Genomic DNA, 13,069 nt, shown 5'->3' on the forward strand with positions numbered 1-13,069 from the left:
TTTCGACCCCTCACGAAGCCCAGTAACTCTGAGCGCGAGATGAGGCCATTCCCATCAGAGTCGTAGTAGTAGAAGTCGGGCAGATGTCCGAAGTCACCTGAGCCGATACGCTATCATGAATATACGACGAACACAGTGCTCCTCCCACCCGCAGTGCATAGCGTTAGCACTAGTCCAACGACCAAGAACATGTAATGAGTTCTCATCCACAATACACCTCTGGTAGCAGATAGGGAAGCCACTAAGAGAAAGGCTAGTGGAGATGGACAGTCGCAACTGAAATAGTGTGCACTACACAACCGAAGCTGTGCAGTGGGGCAGTTCCAATGAGACCTAGCGACACCAGGGCAGTGGTGGAAGTGTGACTAGTGGGAATAAGGAAGTTGGAGAAGATACAGCCGTGATTTCAGCACAGGGAGACCATCACCGGCGGTGATACCATGACGACATGCTATTGGCAAGCCGCTTCCCAGATTCTGATTCGCAGGCTCTAAAGATTCTCGACAACAAAAGTAACTACCGAGCGGGAGGAACCTTTCCTCCGCCCGTCTTACTCCATAGCCTAAATGACAAACAGCACTAGGCATCTAGATCTTAGGCTTCGACGACATCCCCCATCTGAGCCAGCTCGGTCACACTGAGCTGCACATGGTCAACTACATGTGCTGGTAACGATATAGATCTTCTGGTGAGGAAATTATGAGAAATTATCGTTGTATACTGCTACCCGAAACTGATACAGTGAGGAAACTTACGAGCTTACGAGTTGAGGTAGATAAACCTATATTCCCGCCCTGCTGTATTATCCTCTATTCACACATGGAGTGTAAAATTGCATCGTCAGTTCGTTGCAGACGAAAATGGCACAAGTCAACTCGTCTGGGTGTACTTAGAAAGAGATCATTTTGCACTCAAATTCACCGCAAGCGACTATCGTGGCCAACTATAATGAAGATATCGTGAATCTGGTGGAGAAGCTGCCGGAGGGAACTCCACCGGCTCCTCGGGGATAAAGGGTGCTGGAGGCAACACGTCGACTTGCGTCACTGCGCCGCATAATTTAACAACAGGCACTAGCCTTGAATGAGTGCATGAAGTGGATACGTCGACCCACACCGGGCCGTCTCGACGAGCCAGCTGTACTCTCCCTGGTAGGTAGCGAAGAAGTAGGGCGTCTCCAGCAGCACATCGCGCTGAGCAGTGCTTGATACGACCGAGGTACCTACACAACTCTCTTCGTATATATGGACATACCACAACAGTCTCAATCTACAGTAGTTTGTATGGTATGTCCTCATATGAGCATACAAATCCAAGCACGTGACATCTCACAACATAACACAGCGGCAGCGAAGAAGTACTCACGAGTTAGCACACTGATGCGAGGCGACCGAGACATGGCCGTCCACAGTGACGGTGACCATTATCCATTCTCGGCCCTCCAGCACCCCATGAGAGCCGCCACCAGTAGGCAGACGGCGAGAGGCGAGAGGCTCTGTAGCGAATCCTAGCAGAACGGGCAAGAAAACTATTTATAATACTCTGAAGTGTATGCAACTCACCGATTCCCATCAGCACATTATACTTGGTCCCTTTCACATCTACTATGAACAACCTAGTCTCCTCACCCCTATACACGGCGCTAGACAACAGGACAGCCGTACCTCCCCGCAGTGGACCTCGGGGATAGCGGCCATGGGCATAGGAAGATCTCTCCTGCCACGACAAGCCGATAACCTGATACGACTAAGGGGCAGTTCTCAGCGGCCTGGAGGTAGTACTTGTCCATGCATCTCGTCCCAGCGAGTTATTGCGAGGCACTCGCCGTCGAGTTTCACCTGGCTAGGATCGAACCCGCGACCTCCCGGAGATGACCCTGCATACAGACAATACGCTCCTCTTATATCACCACCAGATCCCCCCCCCCCTTACGTCTTCCATCTGTAGCGGTTGGTGCGGTATCCACCTTGTCGTCGTCCCCCAAAGAGCTCATCACCGTTGCTATCCCCGGAGACCCCTCGTCGCTCATAGCCGCAACCGAGTCACACACCGAGGTGTCCCCATCGTCCACTCGATACACCTCAGGTACCCGACCATCAGCACTGCCCGAGCACGGCCTCTTCCACTGTCCATCCTCCTCTGCTCGCGGAGTCCCCCCTTCCATCCTACTCCGTCGCCTCTTCCCTCTACTCCCTTCCGATATGATGCCAGTAGAGACACTTACCAGAGACCCCCTATAGTACACCCTCTGACCCCGGCTCGTCAGCAGCTCATCACCACCTCCATCATCTATTTCTCTGCTATCAGTACATTCTTGCCGCTCTTTGATCGGTTCAGCTACCCTCCTAGCCCTCGGCCGAAGTAGGACGGTTGTCGTATGCCTCTCCTTAAGCCCTACATCTTGTCGGGCTCTCAGCTCAACTGGCTTGCCAATTCGATGAGGTTCCTCTCTCGGAAAAAGCCTAGGTTTCCATTCTCGCTCATCAAAGTGCTGTGCGTTCACCGCCGCGTTCTCAGAGACAGTATCAGGATCCTCGACAGGTCCTCCAAGAGCAGACCTTCTCATCAGCGATGGCGTCCATTCCATTTGAGAGCGCCTACACCCAGAGCTATCATTGACTATCACGCAACAACAACAACAACAGATCGGACATAGAAGAATCGCACCTGGGAGTAGTTACCCACATCTACGTAATACAATGATCCGACAAGAAATCCACAATAACAAGGCAGATAGTGAATCCATCTAAACCTGGCCATACTCTATACTCACGTTAGCCATTAATACGAGTTGATCCTCTTCCTAGCATGTACGGCGACCAACAGCAAGGAAGAGAGCTCTTTAGAGACTACATAACGATCGACTGCTTGCACCGTCTACGTCCGTTCCTGCCGTTGAAAAAATGCAAGAGGTAATCGAGGGAGGCCAATCCCTAATTGATAACGCAATACACTCAACTCTACAGGGAAACGCACACACTATCCTCATTTCGTACCGCGATCTCCAGCGATGCCCAGGAAAATACGACACTTGAGTTTCAGCAAATCTGTCACAAGGGACTAGGAAAACCACTACCTCCCTACGTACTACTTAATAGCTCTGATGAACCGGCAAGGTCGTGCCTGTTGATGGATCGAACACCCACGGCTTAGGCTCGTCCTCCTTTTCCCCAAGCCTACATACAAGATTCAATAACAAATTATATTGAATCACAGTCAGAGAACTCACTTGATTTGGTCCAAGGCTTCCTTAGCTGTTGGTACTACACGATCATAACGACCCAATTCTGCCCGTACCGAGATGAGATCAGTCTTATCGAAACTAAAATCCAAAATTCGCTGACAGCTTCAACGTCACGAAGGCGAGTGGACGACTCGGCACTACAGGGACATACAATATTGCCATCCCCTCGTTCAAGCATGTGCCCTTCTACGAATTCCTCCCAATCAGATCCCAGTACTACCGGCTTCCATCCGGCTTCCACCCCAACGGAAGAATTGCGATTTGCGGAGAGTCTACAACTTCCATATCATATCTGAAGAGAAAGAAGAAGACAATCGAGTTTAGTCCTTTGCGAAGTTCGAACCAACACTAATACTATTACAGGGTGATCAAAAAGCCGGGCCCACCTCTCCAAATTTCTCATCGAGTGTGAATATCAGGGAGACTCAGGCACCATTTTCAAGGTATCGACGAGCTCTCTCTAATCATTAGTCTGATATTAGAGTCTAATGGTAGTTGAACCAATTCTATACTCTTCATACCCCACATGTTATGACGATATGGAGAAAGCCGTGTACGGCGAAAAGCGGGTAAATTTTATTTCTGGACTATTTCCGTCTATCGATGGTCGAATTTTCTGGACTGTTCGCAGAGACGGTCCACAGAGAGATGGCATAGGCGCCCCAACTTTCTATTATTCAGATGCGCTAAGAAACGTCGAGGGATGGGCCCTCCTTATTCGATCCCCCTGCAGTACAGGAAAGTGCAACGGAATTCGATTAGAGATCCCCATGGTAGCCATTCAGCTTGGCATAGGCGACCCAACTTTATGGCTTGCTCGCAGAGAGATGGCATAGGCGCCCCAACTTTCTGGACTCTTCGCAGAGAGATGGCATAGGCGCCCCAACTTTCTATTATTCACATGCGCTGAGAAATCCCGAGGGATGGGCCCCTTTTATTCGATCACCCTGTAGTACAGGAAAATGCAAGGGAATTCGATTACAGATTCCCATGGTAGCCATTCAGCTTGGCATAGGCGCCCCAACTTTATGGCTTGCTCGCAGAGAGATGGCATAGGCGCCCCAACTTTCTATTATTCAGATGCGCTGAGAAATCTCGAAGGATAGGCCCATTTTATTCGATCACCCTGTAGTACAGAAAAATACAACGGACTTCAATTAGAGATTCCAATGGTAGACATTCAACTTACGCAGCAGTGGGAACCTCATCCATATCGACTTTATAAAAAGTAGCTTGTGGATAGCTAGCTGAAAGCTTCTCGAACTCAGGCTCAAACATCTTGGCACCAGTAGACCACTTAGTTGAGAACCATCCAACCATCATGTGGGAAGTCTGCTTCAACGCCTCGTAATCAGCATAGTTCTCTATTTTCTGACAATAACAACATACGAATGTCACCATATTTGCTAAGACTCGAACACATCATAAACGCCCAGCCCGTTTACCCTGACAGTAGCAGCAGTAGTGCAAAAACGTCTGGCCAAGGTCTGTAGACCAAATCGCGACGAAGCAGAGGAAAGCATGAGTGGTAAAAATGTGGATTCCTCTACAGAACGAAGGAGATATTCAAACGGCCGATTCTGCGGCTCACACTTAGCTCATCAGAAGGAATATCATTAAGTCTCAGAGCTGGTTCATTCAATACCTCGCAAGATGTTCCCAAAGTACACCCATAAACAGTGTCGAAGTAGATGTTCCCTTTCCTCAGTTGAGTCCAAGAGTTTCCTCACTACTTATAGAAACATACATCAAATTCGCGTAGAAGTGTACAGAAACCAACAATAATGTCCCAAAACATTCTCAGAACTTCCATATTGTCACCAACACATGTAGTCGCCCATCAGGTCAGACCATGTGCATATTTTCCCAAACTTGACCCTTATTTGCATTAAATTTTTTCTTGCATTCTTTTACAGCGAACTCTGCGCACTGCAACCCAACAAACGTCCATACGACTACGGCATGTTCATGCATGCACTAGTATTGATAATGTCAGTAAGACAATAAAGAGGAGGAGTCTCTCGCACTGGCGTGGCCCCTCGTGAGCAGCGCTCATTTCATCAACTTGCTCGCACATAGCGCGGCAAGTATCTTCAAAAACCTCAACTTGCTCGGACTTCTTCATTAAATGTTGGTAATAGTCGCACTAAAGAGAGATATCCTTTTCGAATTCCCTGCAAATGTGCGCACTGAGCTACTTACATCATCGTAGCAGGTCCTACTTTGAACCACGTATCGATTAAAACAAATACAACATGTCAAAGTAGGTTCATCATTGTTAGTGAACATTGCATCGGGTAAACGGTTACCATGCACGTCAAGAGCGTCTGGACTGTCGCACTAAAATAGGAAAGTTCTTCAACATGAGCACACATGAAGAAAGCTCGCCCGCTCTGAACGACCCTTACAGTTTCATGGCATTGCTCTCGAGTCTTGCCGAAGAAATTGTTCGTATTATACCTACATGGATTGAATCCAAAGTCCATTAGAAACAACTACGGCTACTTACGGCATCACCCTCTGCACTCCTAGCTCAGCAACCTTAGCTCCGTTATCTGAAACACGAAAGGGATATGTAATAATATACAGGAATGTATAAACGCCAATACGGGATAGCGGTAATAATATATCATGATTATAAATCACTGAAGAATAAGATATATCAAATTCTGGATAATATGTAATGTTCACGATGATATCTCTCGATTATCATATTATAGTAGACAGGTTATTTAACATGAACGTAATCGACGTTTTGCGAGAGGAAGTATACCAATAGACGGGGCGCTTACCTTCCTTGACTGGCTGACCTTTCATCATAGTCGGTTGTGTTCCACCTAACAGTGAGAGCCTCTAACATACCACGATCACCGAGGCCTCAGTTAGGCTGAGTGACTAGTATCAACGAGGTCCCGAAAGCTCACCATCGGAGGTCTCCTCATCGTCTTTGCCGTCCTCTGCGGCGGCGGCAGAATCATGTTGGTTGCCATCCTCATTTTCTCTTCCGCTTGCCTCATCAGCGTCTTCTCGGTGGCGTTCAGTTGTCGGCCGCTTGCCCGATTTGCCCCTGTGTCTTGTTCGAGAGCCTCCGCCCTCACCGCTCTTGTCATGATGGTCTTCATCCTTATGATGATCATCGTCATCATCATCATCATCATCGTCATCGTCGTCATCGTCATCGTCATTGTCGTCATCGTCATCATCGTCGTCATCATCATCGTCATCATCATCGTCATCATCATCGTCATCATCATCGTGGTCGTGGTCTTTATCATCATCATCGTGGTCGTGGTCTTTATCATCATCATGACGTCGACGATGCCGGTGTTTCCTTCCTTTCTTGTGTCCTACGAAGAGAGCGATCAACATCCTGTGTATCCCCCGGGAAATTCGCGTTTCAAGTTCGATTGATCCGCAAGATGTGATCCAAGAACTAGTGGTGATCATTTAGATCTGTGGCGATGTAACTCTACTAACATACACTATTATCACTCCACTAGTTCAGCTCGATAAACTGCCTACCTACGTAACAGAAGGCCGCGAGTTCGAATCCTGCACCCGCTACTCATGATTGAAGCTCTTACCTTCATGATGATGCTGCCCTCCTTTGTGAGCCTCTTTCCGACTATCTTCTTCCTCATCTCCTCCACCGAAGAACCACCTCAACAAGAACAACCAATTCCGATCATAACACACCAACACTAACTACTTACGATTTTTCCTGCAGCCAAGAGCCCCGCAGAACATCGCGTTTCAAGGGAAGGCGGCTTCTAAAACAGAGCACGTTCAGCCAGGTCATGAAAACCATCATAGAGAAACGATAGCTTTCCTTCGCACCTCTGTTCGAGCAAGGACGACGTCGGCATTATCTTTCCATCTAGCTTATGTGGAATGTCCGCAGTCCATAGATAGAGCTCCGTTGCAGCTCGTAAAAGTCTCATCCAATGTACATTATGCCTACGAGGTCGAGTACTTTCGTTTCCACCTCCCGGGACTATGTATGGTAACTCAAGTCACACACATACTTTAGTCGAAACCTCGTGCATCTGCACACATTACTCATCATAAAATCGACCGTAGAATGCTAGAGCTGAGACAACCATAATTGAAGTTAACGTGGAAGCACACTGAGGCAGAAGTGCTGAACACAATAATAGTAATAATAACCAACAACAACAACAACAACAACAACAACAACAACAACAACAACAACAACAACAACAACAACAACAACAACAACAAAAACAACAACACGTACCCCCTATATTGACCAAAACCAACACGTCGGTATACCAGTAAGGGAAACAGTGAGACAATGAGACTCGCCAGCTCATTAAGGAGGGGTAGCGGATAAACTCCCCTTGAGATGATGTCAGAGAAACAGTGAATAGGCTTCAACCCGTATCGACACGAGGATGAGCCAAAGGTTCCTCTCTTAGCACTGTACAGGTCTCAAACCCACCCCCCCCCCCGCAGACTGAGACCCGTGAGTCAACGTTATTATCATATCGGGGGAATACTCTGATATGAATTGAGTAGATGATCACAACACACTTACCTCTTACGTGGCATTCGTCTTATCCCTATTGCCAAGGACGTCCATTTGAAAATGAAAATTCCAAAGAAATTTTGGCTAATTCTTATTAGTGTCTGTACACTTCTTCCCGATTCCATATGTAAACTTCTCGTCAAGAAATGCCTGAGCTCAGCTGAGGAAAGTAAACATATATTCCTCTACGAGAACTGCACAAAACACCAGTACCTCCTGGTGTTTCGAGATCGGTCACACTGTACTTGAATCAGCAAACCCCTGGGGGGAAAGGCACTCAATAGTTCCGCCATACCTTGACAACCTCAACTGTCATCAGATCATGATGCTACTCTTACTGTAAAATGACAGTGACAATTCGAACCGTCGTATACTAGGCCATGATAGTTACACTCTACATCAGCACTCGAGCAAACCCCTTCTCACGACTCGGTAAATAAAGTGAAATATTGCCCTCAACTTAGTCGTGATTCACTGCAATACATATACAGTACTTCGCTAGAGGCCCCCATCGCCGACCATGTCAGTTCTTCACCCTACAGTGCTTTCGTTTCCAGATCTCCTGCTTCCCATTCACAAGGGCAGATGGCATTCTCGATCTGACATTTATTGCCCGAAAAGATGAATTACTTCGCTCCGCCCGCTCCCAGTAACTCCTCAGCCTCAAAGTCGCAGTGAAACGATGGTAAACGGTCATTGTAGACCACCACGACTGGTGATACTCTAGGAACGTACATGACCACCACTGGTGATAGAATGCTATACAATGACTTAGTACTAGTGGTATCATACTTTAACGTGATTCAATCGGCTGTCTTTGATACAGTCTCAAGACAGGTTGAGCTTCGAAGGGCTTCAGTCTGAGTCGGAGCCTTCCTCCTCCTCCTCCTCGTCGTCACTCTCAGAGGCCATACCATCCGAGTCCATAGCGACGTCGTTATCATAGGCAGCATCGTCGTCTCCGCCGTGCCTGATCACGAGCCTTAACCCACAACCCTAGAGGGCCATTGATAGTACATACTTCACCAGAGGCTCGGCAGGAGTCTGCTTGGCTGAGTGCTGTTGAGTAGCAGTGCATACGTTTATAATTGCTTGTACTCTACCATGCAGCTTCGACAGAGCAGAGAAGTAGGCACTACGTTGATGGAAAGACTCCAACAGAGGAGCTGAGGAAAACCCAAACACAATATGACGGAACAGGAGGAAGAGAACCCTAGAGTACCGATGACTGCACTGGTGTCCTCAGGATGCCCCGAGAGATACCCAGCATGGACCAATAGTAAATTGCGAGCCCATTCCGCAAGGACCATGGCTCGGGTCGGGGACTTGTCCAACGCCACGCAAATGTGCGACAAGATCTGTGCAGCCTCAGGACCTGAGCGCTGGGACTAGGAGGAGACCATTGATACGACGGAGCAAGTACCAGTTATGTCCCTAGCAGTAGCTGCCATAACGGCATTATTAGTCGTGTGAAGGACCCGGTCGAGGGCCATGGTGTCCCCACCAGCAAGGCCCTGTCGGGCGAGTGCAGCCATAGACGCTGAGCCCGAAGACCTGCTAGTGGTATCCACTGGTGACCTCTAGAAGGTATCAACTTGCCTCGGTTTCTCAATTGCTCGAAGTGCCTTTTTCTCAGCGATAAGCTTCTCTTCAGCCTCCTTGGTTCGCTCGACCAGAGCCTAAAGCGCCACTATCACCCCTAGGGCCGATCCCAGTACTACTTCCATCTGCTCCTCAGTGGCCGCACGCTTCGTCGCTGGTGGCTGCGACATAAAGACTAGTAAATGAGGGACTGCAAGCCTGTTGACAGTAATGGTCACGCAACTCAACCATTCGAGTCAGTTGCAAGTAAGCGCCAACGGAGTCGTGGATCGGTCCCTCGCCTCGGTGACTCCTTGTCTGGGTAGACCCTGCGAGTTAGGGTCAGTCCGAGCTCACGTATTATAATTGAGATCACCCAGCATGCTTGATTGCAGTGTGCATGCTTGTCTACGGGCCACATCGCTCTCAGAATGGGCATCAGGCCGGGGCACGCGCCACGAAACTAAGCGCGCGCCATGACCGTGCACTAGCATTTCCCAAAGTATACTCCCCCCAACTGGTTCCAGTGTCTTATCGCGTTACTGGATGGTGAGTTCCAACGAGATCGAATGTGAGATCGAGCTGCCAACTCTTACATCCACTCAACGAGTGCGATAGAGGGTGGCCCATACCTCACGTGCTTCCCCACCGAGGGAGAGGTTCTCACCTCGGGTTCATCGCTGTTGAACTGTGCATTCTAAGTCCCTTAGAGAGGGCTGTCATGCCGGGCGACCCCGTTTGCATTGAGAGAAGCTTTGGTATTGCATCAACACACTAGGACTCAAGACAGCTGGTACTATACAAGTAAGATCTACTACTGCGCTAGTACCTTCAGGTACTCCGTAGTAGAGTAGTTCCCCTGCATGTGTCTGCATGACCACATAGTACATGGAGTCCATATCTCAAGTATCGACTATAAGCTGGTTGGACGCCGCTGGTGTGTGTGATGACTCATCGTTGTCGATTGTCTTTTACTCGGTTACTCTCTACTGTACCATTTAGCCGTAGTCGGGGAAGTCGTAGCCAGGGTCACCTTTCGTCGTATTTGCTAGTGGCACTAGTAAGAGTATGGGCGATTGATCCGTAATGCTCGCGAGAAGCTTTGCATTAAATGATTCGGGTGTAGTAATAATTTTGTTGATATTTTATTAAAATCATGGCTATAATTAGTCTTAGCGATAAAAATAAAATAATAACCAAAGGGGTAGAAAATTGAACTTATCGGTAAAAATTAATTCGGCCTGGAAATACTATAGACTGGGAAATCCACACAGTAGTTGTTACCAATGTCGAGGAGGCGGAGGATGAGAGCGTCAGGCTCTATGTCTCCTGAGAGGTCACTCTCAACCACTTTCAAAGAGGTCACCGTGATCGACAGGTGTGACTGCACTGAATGCCTTAGTGTACCACTCGAGCACGATAGATACCACAGCTTTGACGATCTACGCTTGCTACAGTCAGCATGTGGCTCGAGACGAAGCCCTACGAGGCTCGCTAGTCGCCGAAGCAAACGTCACCAATACGAAGGCTATTCCAGAGACAATACTGTATTCAACGAGCCGAATAACGCGATACTCGATGAAAGCAAACTGAAAAGTGAGCGGTCCCTTACGTGATAGCATCAGTTACAAATGTGAGCAGGCAAAAGCGCTATCTTGAGCTCAAGGATCATGGCCCTGTGGAGAGAGTACGTGGTCCATTCTCGTGGATCGTCCTCCGATGACGACACTGCTGACGTGGGTCATCTTTCTAGTAAAGCCTTAGCTTGACCTCCCCAGTAGAAGACATTCCTTAGTCTCTGCTGGCTATGGTATCGATGAGTGTTACACACTACTACGGCCGAGCATAGGAAGCGAGCACTCTCTATGCAGATTGGCTAACCGTATGACCATGGACGCCGATTACGAATGGCCTAATGGCACTTTCCCTCAGTAGCCTATTGAGGGTCTTCCGCGTTGTTGACCCCATCTCAGACCACTACGAATCCGATCTCCTGTGAGACAACAGGGTTGTACTGTTCCGCACAGCGGTGCATTGCGTCCGTCCTATGCTGCTTACACAGAGTGTCTACTTGAAAGTGTTGAAATTGGCACGATGTACGCTGCTGGTCTGAGAGTGGTATGCACAAGCATTCGTCTTATTTTGCTGCCACTTGGTACCCCGCAGGTCTTGCATGTAATTCAACAACGGCTCACACCCGTACTAGACCGAACTAAGCGCTCTCACTGGCCACGTCAAGTTGCATCTTGCATCAGTGTAGGGCTCATCACAGCTTTCCACAACACACTCAATTTGTACTTCCACCGAACCACCAGCAGACAATTGAAAGCATGCGAATCTGGTAAGAGGCGCTCCTGCCGGGGATAGACAAACGCATCACGCTAGCAGGTGTATATGCGATGCGAGGCCTCCTCACCGGAGCCATGGCTATGATTCCACTCGTACTGTGTCCTGATCCTTACATGAGGGCATCACTCTCGGCTGCTATCATCGCTAGGGCGGTTGATATTGTGGCGATGCGCGTAAGACACCCGTGTGTGTTGGTAGCAGTTACTGTGCTGGCCTCCAGCTGCTCATTCGAGCCAGGCCGTGCTTGACTCCAGGTGAGGACATCAACTCCTTCGAGGAAGTATCAAGTGAAGGTTAGAATCCACGTTGATCAAACTCATGAAAGCTCGAGTCAGAATCAGTCCCGACAAGGGAAGACTATATCCCTTGTCTGAGCCCACCCAAGAGAGCAAGTACATGCCCAGAAAGGGTACTTGTGAAGACCGAAGTACTCTCCATGACACAGTCCGTCGTGGCGAAGTTGAAGCGGCTAGCTCGGTTAGTGTCTGGTAAGTCCTCCTGTTGAACGAAATTGCCAAGAGCCTCTGAGGCGATGGGGTGAGTTACAGTAATCATATAACAGTGTAAGACTACCGTGATAACCAATAACTTTCTTTATGATGGTAACTTAGAAGGAGATCAAAGATCAGGATGAATACTGGCGTTGTTCCGCATGTTAGTTGCAGTACTGAGGAGGAGCCATTCGATTCTGGCAGCTGTCGGGCTCTACCTTGTGGTGAGCAATCAAGCACGATGGTCACTCGGCACGACTCGGTCAGACGTCCCCCCGTTTTGGAATCCTCACAGTGCCCACCATTGAGAGAGCGATCATATACGGCGGAACACACCGAGGCACTACGTCATCCACGAGCCATTGACTCATCGGTGCTTGTGCAGGAGGGGCTTCTTCTGCAAAGAGCATCTTGCGAGCGTTAGTAATCAGCATGGCCTTGCACTTGCCACCGCAAATGCTCCGAAAATCTTCCATCGTTGGTGCGGTATGTACCACGATTCGAGTTCTTCGGAATCGATTAATCTCAGATATCTCGTGATTGGCAGACGATTTCTTGCCGCGTGGCCTCGACTGCGTCGGCGTTATTGATACTGAGATGGGTAAGTTTACGTCCTTACGAAGTGAGACGTGCTACTAGCACGTCACAGGAGCAGCTACACAGCTCTTCACGTCTAGCACGGTGCTAGGCGTAAAGAGCTGTGTCGTAGTAAGGTCTCGAATCTTGGTCGCATGAGTAACAGCCGAGACTTGAACGGCTCGACTATTATAGAGTATTCAAAGTTCTTCTTCAACGGAGCTCTCAGGCCCCTGCGATGCTCCTGCGGGGTATTAGGAGTTTGGCGCCTGGAAGTCG

The 13,069-nt window shown here is 48.7% G+C and overlaps 4 protein-coding genes across 4 annotated transcripts; 1 reads left to right on the forward strand and 3 right to left on the reverse strand.

The window, feature by feature from the left end:
• Positions 1-2,042: 2,042 nt before the first annotated feature.
• Positions 2,043-2,261, forward strand: Pmar_PMAR001113 (hypothetical protein; the record flags this gene model as incomplete). The annotated part of the gene is made up of 1 exon (XM_002780475.1): positions 2,043-2,261. A coding segment is annotated over one exon (219 nt), but the record flags the coding sequence as incomplete, so codon positions are not given.
• An 830-nt stretch (positions 2,262-3,091) lies between these two features.
• Pmar_PMAR001114 (thioredoxin, putative) lies at positions 3,092-4,767 on the reverse strand (the record flags this gene model as incomplete). The annotated part of the gene is made up of 5 exons (XM_002780476.1): positions 3,092-3,176; positions 3,230-3,322; positions 3,465-3,536; positions 4,434-4,615; positions 4,690-4,767. The coding sequence occupies 5 exons, from the start codon at positions 4,765-4,767 to the stop codon at positions 3,092-3,094; spliced, it is 510 nt and encodes a 169-aa protein (XP_002780522.1).
• Positions 4,768-5,749: 982 nt separating this feature from the next.
• On the reverse strand, positions 5,750-6,613 carry Pmar_PMAR001115 (apicomplexan-specific protein, putative; the record flags this gene model as incomplete). Its single annotated transcript, XM_002780477.1, has 3 exons — positions 5,750-5,799; positions 6,037-6,081; positions 6,169-6,613. The coding sequence occupies 3 exons, from the start codon at positions 6,611-6,613 to the stop codon at positions 5,750-5,752; spliced, it is 540 nt and encodes a 179-aa protein (XP_002780523.1).
• Positions 6,614-8,497: 1,884 nt separating this feature from the next.
• On the reverse strand, positions 8,498-9,573 carry Pmar_PMAR001116 (conserved hypothetical protein). The gene is made up of 6 exons (XM_002780478.1): positions 9,515-9,573; positions 9,393-9,472; positions 9,217-9,347; positions 9,016-9,168; positions 8,815-8,959; positions 8,498-8,763 (listed from the first exon to the last, which is right to left on the reverse strand). Exons 1-6 carry the CDS (start codon positions 9,563-9,565, stop codon positions 8,649-8,651), a joined length of 675 nt encoding a protein of 224 aa, XP_002780524.1. The 5' UTR covers positions 9,566-9,573; the 3' UTR covers positions 8,498-8,648.
• Positions 9,574-13,069: the final 3,496 nt, after the last annotated feature.

The sequence above is a fragment of the Perkinsus marinus genome (genome assembly GCF_000006405.1).
Source record: "Perkinsus marinus ATCC 50983 genomic scaffold scf_1104296944404, whole genome shotgun sequence".
NCBI classification, from domain to species: domain Eukaryota; phylum Perkinsozoa; order Perkinsida; family Perkinsidae; genus Perkinsus; species Perkinsus marinus.

Excerpts from the sequence above, each read along its gene's own strand:
- Pmar_PMAR001116 (XM_002780478.1), bottom strand. The coding sequence starts at position 9,565 with ATGTCGCAGCCACCAGCGACGAAGCGTGCGGCCACTGAGGAGCAGATG. Across the intron at positions 9,348-9,392 it reads CGAGCAATTGAGAAACCGAG|GTCTTCGGGCTCAGCGTCTA; the intron begins GCAAGTTGATAC and ends TACCACTAGCAG. Across the intron at positions 8,764-8,814 it reads CCTGCCGAGCCTCTGGTGAA|GCACGGCGGAGACGACGATG; the intron begins GTATGTACTATC and ends GCTCGTGATCAG.